The sequence below is a fragment of the Schistocerca cancellata genome, chromosome 3, assembly GCF_023864275.1.
Source record: "Schistocerca cancellata isolate TAMUIC-IGC-003103 chromosome 3, iqSchCanc2.1, whole genome shotgun sequence".
Classification (NCBI taxonomy): Eukaryota; Metazoa; Arthropoda; class Insecta; order Orthoptera; family Acrididae; genus Schistocerca; species Schistocerca cancellata.
Window position 1 is genome coordinate 325,731,636 of NC_064628.1, and position 12,442 is coordinate 325,744,077.

The 12,442-nt window shown below is 40.7% G+C and overlaps 1 protein-coding gene across 2 annotated transcripts in view; it reads right to left on the minus strand.

Annotated features, from left to right (window-relative positions):
- Positions 1 to 4,042: 4,042 nt before the first annotated feature.
- LOC126175018 (transcription elongation factor, mitochondrial) overlaps positions 4,043 to 12,442 on the minus strand; it is a 92,784-nt gene continuing 84,384 nt past the window's right edge. Inside the window, exon 6 of one of the 2 annotated variants that reach the window (XM_049921509.1) lies at positions 4,043 to 5,158. In XM_049921509.1, coding sequence (XP_049777466.1) covers positions 4,827 to 5,158 — 332 coding nt within the window. In that variant the 3' untranslated portion in view covers positions 4,043 to 4,826. The remainder of the gene's footprint in view (positions 5,159 to 12,442) is intronic. The other variant, XM_049921508.1, reaches the window with a different exon arrangement.

The window sequence follows — 12,442 nt, forward strand, 5'->3', positions numbered from 1 at the left end:
ACGCTTCATCCAGTCCCAAACATGCTCAATGGGGGACAGATCCGGAGATCTTGCTGGCCAGGGTAGTTGACTTACACCTTCTAGAGCACGTTGGGTGGCACGGGATACATGCGGACGTGCATTGTCCTGTTGGAACAGCAAGTTCCCTTGCCGGTCTAGGAATGGTAGAACGATGGGTTCGATGACGGTTTGGATGTACCGTGCACTATTCAGTGTCCCCTCGACGATCACCAGTGGTGTACGGCCAGTGTAGGAGATCGCTCCCCACACCATGATGCCGGGTGTTGGCCCTGTGTGCCTCGGTCGTATGCAGTCCTGATTGTGGCGCTCACCTGCATGGCGCCAAACACGCATACGACCATCATTGGCACCAAGGCAGAAGCGACTCTCATCGCTGAAGACGACACGTCTCCATTCGTCCCTCCATTCACGCCTGTCGCGACACCACTGGAGGCGGGCTGCACGATGTTGGGGCGTGAGCGGAAGACGGCCTAACGGTGTGCGGGACCGTAGCCCAGCTTCATGGAGACGGTTGCGAATGGTCCTCGCCGATACCCCAGGAGCAACAGCGTCCCTAATTTGCTGGGAAGTGGCGGTGCGGTCCCCTACGGCACTGCATAGGATCCTACGGTCTTGGCGTGCATCCGTGCGTCGCTGCGGTCCGGTCCCAGGTCGACGGGCACGTGCACCTTCCGCCGACCACTGGCGACAACATCGATGTACTGTGGAGACATCACGCCCCACGTGTTGAGCAATTCGGCGGTACGTCCACCCGGCCTCCCGCATGCCCACTATACGCCCTCGCTCAAAGTCCGTCAACTGCACATACGGTTCACGTCCACGCTGTCGCGACATGCTACCAGTGTTAAAGACTGCGATGGAGCTCCGTATGCCACGGCAAACTGGCTGACACTGACGGCGGCGGTGCACAAATGCTGCGCAGCTAGCGCCATTCGACGGCCAACACCGCGGTTCCTGGTGTGTCCGCTGTGCCGTGCGTGTGATCATTGCTTGTACAGCCCTCTCGCAGTGTCCGGAGCAAGTATGGTGGGTCTGACACACCGGTGTCAATGTGTTCTTTTTTCCATTTCCAGGAGTGTAATTTCTGGTCCTTTTGACATACCACTGCTGGTACGAAAACTTATAACATCACTACTGTATGTTCCAATTCCTTCAACTGTGCTTCGTATACAACACAGTTTTAATAATAATTTTGCTATCTCAGGGATTTTGAACAAGATGCTTTGTATTTTTAAACTTTGTTCAGCTGTAAAGTGTGCAGCAATAATGGATGCCACTGATTAGTTGACATGATTACCATCATGTATAACTATAAAAAATTAGTCACTGTTTTAGTTACAACCACCATATTTGTTTCATGTGCATAAATTTTAAAAAGTATGCAATAATAAAACAAATTGGCAAATAAAGTTAATACATGTTGTCAACGAATCACACTTGTAAAACAGGCTCTGAAGATTGGTATGATATACGCTGATGTCAGCTGCGTTGCAACTGTAAACAACGGCCTCAGTGTGAACTCAGCCTTTGACATGAATAGTCCAGTTGGCACTATGTGCAATACATAGTTTTAATGTTTTAAATTACATTCTGGTGTGTATTTTATGAATGACTCACATTTAAAGCCTATAAAACAGTAATTTCAATAAGGCATGCATGTTACCTTATTGTAGTTGGTCCTGCATGTCTTTTAGCACTGAAGATGGCCACACATTGAGCACAATCTGGATATGCAATAAACATTATTTGGGACTGATTGCTGTACACTTTACTACCTGAAACAAATACTGTGCCTGTGCACAACTGCTTCCCGATGGAATCAAACCTGACAAACAGAAAAATTCATCAACTACTTTGCGTCTAATTTTCTAGTCTAATTCCTTCAGCATTGCTCAATTTAATTAAGGCTACATTTCATTACCCTTGTTTTACTTTTGTTGATGTTCACCTAATAATGTCTTTTCAACACACTGTCCATTCTGATCAACAGCTCTTCGAAGTCCTTTATCATCTTGGAGAGAATTACAATCTCAGTGGTAAATCTTAGAAGTTTTTATTTCTTCTCTCTGGGCTTTTATTCCCTTTCCCAATTTTTCCATGGTTTCCACCATTGCTTGCTCAGTAACATTTGGTATAGGTTACACCTCTGCCTCACTCCCTTCTCGACCACCACTTCCCTTTCATGTCTTTGACTCTCATTAACTCCTACTTGGTTTCTGTACTTGTTGCAAATAACCTTATGTTTCCAGTATTTTATATCTGCTATCCTCAAATTTTCAAAGAATGTAGTTTAATCAAATGCTTTCTCTAAATCTACATATGCTATAAATGTAGGTATGACTTTCTTCAATCTATCTTGTATGATAAGTAGCAGGGTCAGTACTGACTTGCATATTCCTACATTTCGCCAGTACCCAAACTGATCTTCCCTGAGGTTGGCTTCCACCAGTTTTTCCAGTCTTCTGTAAATAATTTGCAATTTTGCAACAATGACCTATTAAAATGATGGTTCAGTAATATTTAGAATGGTCAGCATCTGCCTTCCTTGGAAACTTAATCATTACATTCTTCCTGAAGTGTGAGGATATTTCGCCTGTCTCATCCATCTTGCACACAAGCTAGAATAATTTGGTCATTAATGGCTCTCTCAAGGTTCTCAATACTCTGAGGGAATGTTGTCTACTTCAAGGGCCTCATTTTGACTTTGGTGCTGTAGTACTCTGTCAAATTCTATTTTCAGTATTTTATCTTCCAACTCTTCTTCATTTCTCTTTTTACTGCCCCTCTGTATATTCCTTCCACCTTTCAGTTTTTCTTTCTTTGCTCAGTACTGGGTTGCTCTTAAGATTCATACAGTTGCTTCTCTTTCTTCAAAAGGTCTCTCTTAATTTTCCTATAGGCAGAAGATCTTTCCCCTAGTCATGCATGTTTCTACAGTCTTTCATTTGTCCTGTAACCATTCCTGCAGAGCCATTTTGCATTATCACCATTTTAGGCTTCTGTACTCCCTTTTGCCTGCTTCATTTTTGTAGTTTCTCTTTTTGCCATGTAAAATCAACATCTCCCATGTTATCCAGAGACTTATAATGGACCTTGTCTTTTGACTTATGGGAAAGGGACTGACATCTTTGTAGTTTGGTCCTTTTACTCTCCAAATCAATGAACCAAACAACTTATGTGATACTCTGCTGCCTTCCCTATTTCGTGTCTCAAAGCTACCTATTTGTCATCTATTGGTTCATTTCCCCTGTTTCAGTATGTTGCCCAAGGCTTCCTCTGAAACTCTCAACAACCTCTGATTCCTTCAGTTTACACAGGCCCCATCTGTTTTATTTCCTACTTTTTGCAATTTCTCATTTTAATCTACTGTTTATGACCAATAAATTATGGGCAAAGTCCACAACTACACTAGGAAATGTCTTACAGTTAAAAATCTGGTTTCAAACTTTGTTTTAAAATTACATAATCAATCTGAAACCTTCCAGAGCAGCCAGGTCTCTTCCATGTGTACAACCTTCTTTCATGATTCTCAAACCAAGTGCTTATTGTGATTAAATTATGTTCTGTGCAAAATTCTACCAAGCAGCTAGCTCTTTCACTCAACTCATGTTCTCCTACTATTTTTCCTACTACTGAATTCCAGTCACCCATCACAGTAATATTTTCATCCCTCTTAACTATCTGAATAATTCTCATTATCTCATCAAATATTCTTTTAACCCATTCATCATCTTTGGAGTTAGTGGACAAATAAACTTTTATTGCTTTGTGGTGGGTGTTGGCTTTGTACCTATCTTGGTTATGATAATGCGATCACTATTCAGTTCATAATAGCTTATCCACATTCCTAATTTCTTATTCATTACACACACCTCTATTTGATTCTGTGTTGCTAACCCTGTACTGACCGGACAAGAAGTCCTGTTCTTCCTCCCACAGAACTTCTCACTATATACTATATACTGCTTCAGCCTGTCAATTTTCCTTTTTAAATAAAGTATCTTTATTATTTTAATAATATTCTTACAAAGATAATATCATTATTGACTACTATAGTCTGTGACAATGTTTATGGTCTCTGGGCCGGGAATGCATAGTAGACAGTTGCACACCCTGCCAATCAGCATTCAGTCTATTTCAGCATTCTGTACTGTGTAAACTTCCATCATATTTGAGCATTCTATCGCATTTTATGTGGAGGAAACTATGAATGACTGATTTCTGTGTGTTTTCTCACAATGTCTGAAACACCTAGAAGCCGCCAAGTGTTTCACAAACAGGCAAGGGACCTTTTCTTCAAACATGAGACAGATTTAGATGATCTGGTCTGTGACACTGCCAAGGTGCAGGAAGGTAACATAGCTGCTGTGCGCTTTCAGCCGAGTTGACAATGCAACATTCTCGTGAGTTGCACTGCCACAGGCCCTTAACACTGTCACTAACTACAGTAAGTTCACTTTGAAATAATTTCCTGTATTACCAAAGGAGTATTGTTTAATTACATTTATCAACAAACTGTCCATTTTCCTTTGTCTATACGCATATGACACACAGCACATAATGTCGAGGACTACACCAATTTTTATATATTCTTCCAATGACACACAATGTGTGTTTTACATGGCAGTTAATAATAAGTTTCAGTGCAAAATGTTTCTGTTGCATAATTTTGCAATTATAATTTTCACTAGACAATCTGAGACAAAAAATACTAAATACCAGGACAGTCTATACACAAATCTGCTTTAACAAGGTCTTCATACACCAACTGAATGCAAAAATGTAAAAAATCAGGACAAATAATATTAAACTGAGATTCTACGAGTAGTAACAGCTGCTAAACTTCTTTCATTTTGATGTATTGCCACATCCATAAATGTCATTGTAAGTAGTAGGGACTGGCACAACATTTCTCGCTCTGCACTGTCACATGCATGATAATAATCTTGAACATGATTAGGAACAATTATTGGCGTATAGTTAAGAGCTTCAGAAGTTGACCTCCCTTGGAAAATTTCTTCTACAACAGACTGTGCAGAAACACGCTCTGACCCGATAAGTGTCTGGAAAAGCCGCGCCGGAAGATGAGATTTCAGAAAGAAAACCTTCTGTTGTTTATCCTGTAAGAAGCCATTACCTGCAACAATATTTTTCAGGAGATGTGAACAGCTGCAAAAAGAAATTTTCCTTATTTTAGAGTATTGCATATTGTTTCCAAACAATTCTTGTGATTTGCATAAACCATACAAATAATGCAACTGTTTTCATTCTGATTATTACTAAGCCAAAAAGATAGAATACAATGGTTTTATGCACGCAAAAATATTACAAGTAAAATCGACAGAAGTGTTCCGTGAGATACAGCAGTGAAACCTGATGTACAATGACCGGCATGAAAAATGCAACACTTCAATTTCTTACAAAATTGAAATTTATTTTAAATTTATGACACTTTTATGACACTAATCCACTATCTTATGATGGAATATTGTGCGGTGCTCCCATCTAAGTATCCAACAATGGATAAGGAAAGACGATTATAAACAAATTTAACAAACTAAGCCAGACATGCACACTACAAGGAAATTTTGAGTAAGCTCATAAAGGTAATACATGTCTGTTTTGACATTATTCACACTTTACTTCACAGACCCTGGAGATGATCTTAGAGACCTCTGTTCACATCTTCAAAAGCATGTATTACCACCTCTTGCACCAATAAGGACATTCAGTCCTTCAGGTATGCTCCTGATTAATGTGGTAATGTGCTGTTGATGGATCATATCACATCCCTCAAGGTGGCTGTTTTGTAGGTCCTGTAGGGTCTCTGGATATTGCTGACAGGCTCTTCTCCCAAGCCAGTCCCAAATGTGCTCAACAGGATTCAAATCAGGGCTTTCAGCAGGTCACCCATAGCATGAATCCCTCGTTTCATCCAAGAACTCTTGCACAATTCTCCTAACATGTGGACATGTGTTGTTGTGCATTAGTGTAAAATCACCACCAATAAATGGAGCAAAATGCTCCAGAAGGATTTCCTCCACATACCGGTGTGCAGTAAGGCTTCCATGCTCCACGAAGGCCAAATCCGTCTTTGCAGCTGTATTGACTCCTGCCCACATCATCACAGAACCACCCTGAAGAGGCCTCCTGGAAGAGAATGTGGAAAGGGAATACCTTTCCTCTTCTGTCAGGTGATCCGGGACCAAACTGTGACTCGCTGGTGAATGATATGTGATCCCATTGTTGTACTGTCCAGCCAAGATGTTCCCTTGCAAAATGTAGTCGAGTTGTGAAATGCTCTCTGGTGAGATCCTGACCTGTAGCAGGTCTTCTGGACTGAAGATTGGCTTCTTCCAGTGTTCTTCGAATGGTTATCTCCCTCGAACCTGGTGGAGTCGATTTCGTGCTTCAATGTGGTGATGTAATGATTACAGAGAACTTAAAAGTTGTAAGAACCATTCATCTCTCTCTGATGTAGCTTTTTTCGGGCCTGTTCCTGGCCTCCTTGCAAAGCCTCCAGTTTCCCTGTACCTTCGTGTGATTCTGGAAATCGTGGAAGATTTAGTTCTTAACACTTCTGCAATGCAGTGAATGCTGCAACCACCTTCCACCAAAGCAAAAACTTTCGCAGCTTTTTCAGGGCTAAATGACGTGTTTACTCCAGAAAGTTTATTACAACAATCACATAAAAATCCTACAAACACGTATGATTGACAGGGGAACAACGCAGGGTAACAAGCGCTACACGAGTGGGAAAACATTATTCGCTCACATTCAGTGATGCGTTTTCCAGGCTGCGTGGGAAACAACAATTGAGGCTAGTGCAATAAACTTCACTGTTTACTTGCAAAGCAATGCCAATAACATATCCTGTCTCAAAAAATTAGTTGAAGTGCTTCATTTTGAATAAACAGATAATTACACATCATTTACTGGCGGTTGCATTTCTCATGCCGGTCAGTGTATCAGTGTAAAAAAGCAAACATACAATTAAACAAAGAACAAAAAAATAAAGTAAAAGAAGTAAGTAATTAATGCAATATATTCAAACAGAAGTATTTTAATAGGTAATTATTACCTTAATGTTACATCTACATAGCAGAACCAAGAACATTACAAGTGAACAAAGGCAGCTAGAAATGGAGTAAAAGGAAGTAGGCTTACACTGTTTCTGAAAGAATATAAAGCAACACAGGTTATCATGAATTCTCTATTGAAACCGGGGACAGAAACGAGGTTCCAGAGGCACTGTTATGCTGGATTAGTCACAAAAGACACTATTCAGTAATTAGATCTCCCATGACAATGTGCTAAATAAAAGTATGCAATAAAGCTGAAAAAGGAGAACGCAACATATTGTGTGAGACAAATAACAGATTCCAGACAACTAGCCAGATTTGAATTTTTGAATGAAGCTGTGCGAAAATACTGACAACAGTCTTGCTGAAGAAGAAAATCAGAAAGAATGGGAGAAAGAAATACAGTTTAGTTCAGCACAGGAAGAAGGAAAGAATCTAAGATGGACAAAAGAAAGAATGTAAGGTGGACAAACAGACATACAGATTCTGATGTCAAGAATCAACAGCAGTTTTATAGTCTCAAACGGCATGCCATAGGATGTAATGACACCTGTTCATGTAAATGTGCTGCCTGCAAGGTGCAAACAGTACTATGTAATGGTGCAGTTGAAAGATCCACTGATGGACAAAAGATCTTGGGCTGGTTTGATAATGCTCACTTAATAAAAGGAGGAAATAAGCTAGTAATGTCTAATTACAGACACGTCTCCTTTTACTGACAACCACATGCTAGCACAGTTTCATTCATTTTTGTGAGCCTGTTGATGACTCTACTCTTCTGATATTTGGTGAGTGTTCTGCTTCACTGCGAAATTACTTGCTGAAGAAATTAAAATTTCATGGCATTAAAGGCATTTCCTTTATATGGGCAGAGTTATATCTCAACAACAGAAACACAGGATCACGATAACAAATGTTACCACAGGTATAAAGCTTACTTCAGATGGGGAACATTAAACCTGAGTGATAGTTTCATCAGGAAATTAGGAATAATGCTAGTAAGGCTTAAGAAAAATAAATGGAAAGTTACTGTACATGGTTATTTTAACACTGATTTTGTCTTGATATTTCTGATCACAGCCACCTAGAATTTCTGATGTTCAGCATCAGTTTATTTTCCCCCACATTTCCAAAAAAAAGAGTACAAGAATATAGTACAGTTATTTCTAAATCCAAATGTCTTTCATGAAACAGGTGTGAGCCCTATGATAAATTTGGGGTAACTTGACAAACAAAGCGTGGATACTAAAAATACAGAAAAAAATCATTTGAAATATGTGCACTGCAAATCACAAAGAACTATGTTGACCATTATTTAGAAAACTTAAAATATTAACTCTGCCATCCTTATACATATATGAGATTACTATATTTTTGTACAACAGACATGAATTATTTGAGGGACACCATCTTGTCCATTCACATGATACTAGAAACAAAGAAAATTGTATGCTCCCCACTCACCACCTCAGACTGTATGCACAGTGACCTCAATACATGGGAATGAAAATTTGTAATAAATTAAAAGAGAACAAGCTGATGCAGATGAACATAGGTCCACTTAAAATAAAGCTATATGAGGTACTGACAATGACGTGTTATTACTCAGTAGATGAATTCAAGCAGGACAAACTGGAAATTTGAGCTGGATAAAATGTGTTACATATTCCAAGAAATATCCTTATAGTGTTATTACTCATTATAGTGCTATTATTCATAAATGTAAAAATCATTGTAACTGTATTAAAACTTTTTGACATGTCTCCTGTATGCAAACAAAATGGATTGCAAGTGTACATCATGAGATGAATAAAACACAATTCACAATAATCTGTCTGACTATGACATCAAATCATTCCCATCAATTGGTTTTAGCCAAGAATGAAAAAGTATTGTTTCACAGAATCACAAATGCTGACTCAGTCAAACTATTCTGAGAGAATATACCAATCAAAGAATGTGAAGAAGTTAACCAAGGATACACAACAGATTAATTTAATAATTTCCTTAAAATATTCTTACAACACTATGATTTTTGTTTTCTTATGCACTGGGTCAGGCACAATTACTGCAGAAGCTGGGAGGAAGGTTAGTCTACATCTGAGATCAAAGCATTGTGCGTCAGGATGGGAGAGTTTTATTTAATAAAGAGGACTAGCTCTAATCAGTACTTACTTCATCTGTTGGGAAACCTGCTGTGTCCTGCATTAAGAGGAGGCAAATGCAAAAGTGCAGGTGTCATTGTCAGCAGTTCAGATGTATTACAAATAATGGAGCCCCTTATGAAATAGCAGCAAGGAACGGGAAGGAACACCAAGTGCACTCAGAGTGTATACCTGGGAGCCTCATTCAGCTTGTCGATGAGGCTGTTCTGTTACCTGTTTAGAGAGCAAGGTGCATGTTGGAACAAACGATACATGTCTTCTGGGATCCAAGGTCATACATAGTTCAGTCTAGCGACTGGCAGAAAAAAAAAAAAAAAATAAAATAAAAATAAATAAAGCCTTGCAATTAGAGTATTAATAAAGCTCACAATTTGCAGAACTGTCCACATAAATGATCATTCCCCTCTGGTTCTGAGTAGAGTGGAAGAATTGAACTAGAGAATGCGAAGGTTCTTTGACTACCCAGGTGGCAGATGGTGTGGGATGCACATAAGGAGCTGTATAGATTAGGAAAATCTCCATCCAGTCCAGATGATTACTGTAGGAGACTGGGACATGTCAGTATATGATCCAAGGAAATGCTCTCTGTAAGTGAGTATTAAAATCCTAGTGATTAAATGCCAAAGCATTCACAACACTGTGTAGAATTTGAAGCATTTCTAAAAAGCTGTAGAGGTCACACAACACTAGGTAAAGAAATTTGGATAAAATCAAAAATTTATAGCAATGAGACATTTAGGGAAAATTTTAAGCATACATTGAAACGACAGATGATAAATGGTGATGGAACATTTACTAAAATGTAAACTTTCACGGCCGGAAATATCATGTCCATTATAATTATCCGGGCTGTTATGCCGTGGTCGGTTGATGAATGCTGTGGTGATTCCCAACGTTTCGTCTCCGACTGCGGGAGACATCTTCAAGGGGGTCCGTAGCTTGATGGAAGGTCCAACACACACACTGGCTCGCTACTGACTGCCGCTAAATTCCGTGTCCGCGCGCCCCCGCGCTGCGGCGTGACGTCACGTGTTTTGAAAACGTCAGTGCAATTGGCCGCTGTCCGTCGCCGTCGATCGCCGTTGCCATCACCCAGTAGTGGACGAGTGGTACACATCTTCTTTAACACCGGCATCCATATACCGTTTAATTTGACGCCCTCCTCCTTTCGGTTGAAATTATTTGGGTGTTTAGCGATTTCGATCGCCTCCCTGTAGAGCCTTTCGTAATATCCGCTCGTGGCCGCTAGTACTTGCGTCTCCTCGAAACGAATATTGTGGTTCCCTGGCTGGAAAGCATGCTCTGCAACAGCTGATCGTTCCGCTTCTCCTCTTCTACAATTTCCCTTGTGCTCTTCCAAACGTTTAGAAACAGTTCTTTTAGTGGTACCCACATAAACATTACCACAGCTGCATGGGATCCTATACACTCCAGATTTTTCCAATGGTTTGCGAGCGTCCTTGGCAGGCCTAAGGTATTCCTGTATCTTCCTGGTGGGCTTGTAAATTACGGTAATATTCCGCTTCGTCAAGATCCTCCCTATTCTTTCCGTTACGTTTTTAACAAACGGCAGGAAAACCTTAGATTTTGCAGTAGCCTGTACGTCAGTATGATTTCTGCGTGGCTGCCTCAACGCACGTTTTATTTCGGCGGACGAATATCCGTTCTTCGTTAGTGCATTGTGGAGATGTTCCATCTCAGCGTCGAGCAACTCAGGTTCACAAATACTTCTAGCTCTGTCCGCTAACGTCTTGATAACACCCCGCTTCTGTTGTGGGTGGTGGTTCGAATCCCGGTGCAAATAACGGTCCGTGTGCGTGGGTTTGCGGTACACTGAGTGACCCAAACTACCATTTTCGTTTCTAAACACAAGCACATCGAGGAAATGTAGTTTGCCGTCTGCCTCCTCCTCCATTGTAAACTGAATTCTTGAGTTTATACTGTTCACAGATGTTCGCGGAACCGGCTTAGTTCCTCCCTACCATGTCTCCACAACACAAACGTGTCATCCACGTATCGGAACCATGCATTTGGTTTCTTGCTGGCAGTACCTAAGGCCTGTTCTTCGAATTTCTCCATAAAGAAGTTTGCAATTACGGGACTTAGGGGGCTTCCCATAGCCACGCCATCCGTTTGCTCATAAAACTGTTCATTCCACTTGAAGTATGTGGTCGTCAAACAACACTTAAACAGCTCTAAAATATCGGCAGGAAAAATTCGATCCAGCTGTTCCAATACATCATTAAGTGGAACCATGGTAAACAGCGATACCACATCAAAGCTGACCAATATGTCTTCCGGCTGGACCACTATGCCATTCAATCTGCTAATGAAATGTGTCGAATTCTTTATATAAGAGTCCGAACGGCCCACATGTGGTTTTAACAGCGTAGTCAAAAACTTGGCTAACGAGTAGGTGGGCGAACCAATGGCACTTAGTATCGGTCTTAACGGAACATTTTCTTTATGAATTTTGGGCAATCCATAAAGCCTCGGTGGTAGCGCAACCGAATTGCAGAGACCTTTCTGTACCCTCTCTTCAATGGAGGACTTTTTTATTAACCGCGACACAGTTCTGAGAACGTTGTTAGTGGGGTCCTTATTCAGCTTCCTATATGCTTGCGGATCCAGTAGATCCGTAATTTTTCTCTGATAGTCGGCCACATCCATAACCACCGTTGCGCTTCCTTTGTCAGCTGGGAGAACCAAAATACTATCGTCGTCATTCAGGAGTTTTAAAGCTCTTCTCTCACCCACAGTTATATAACGTTCGTTATCTGACGATGAGACATCTGTGCTTGCCAAGGGAGGAAATTTTGCTGTTAGTCCGCGTTTTGTGCCCACGGAAGAAATTATAGCCAATGTAGAAGCAGGAATTCGCAGTGTAGATTCTGTAACAGCTGAAGAAATCCGTATAGAAACAGTGAGAATATTAGCCAATGCAAAACCGCCGAAAAGTAATATAACTGTGGGTGAGAGAAGAGCTTTAAAACTCCTGAATGACGACGATAGTATTTTGGTTCTCCCAGCTGACAAAGGAAGCGCAACGGTGGTTATGGATGTGGCCGACTATCAGAGAAAAATTACGGATCTACTGGATCCGCAAGCATATAGGAAGCTGAATAAGGACCCCACTAACAACGTTCTCAGAACTGTGTCGCGGTTAATAAAAAA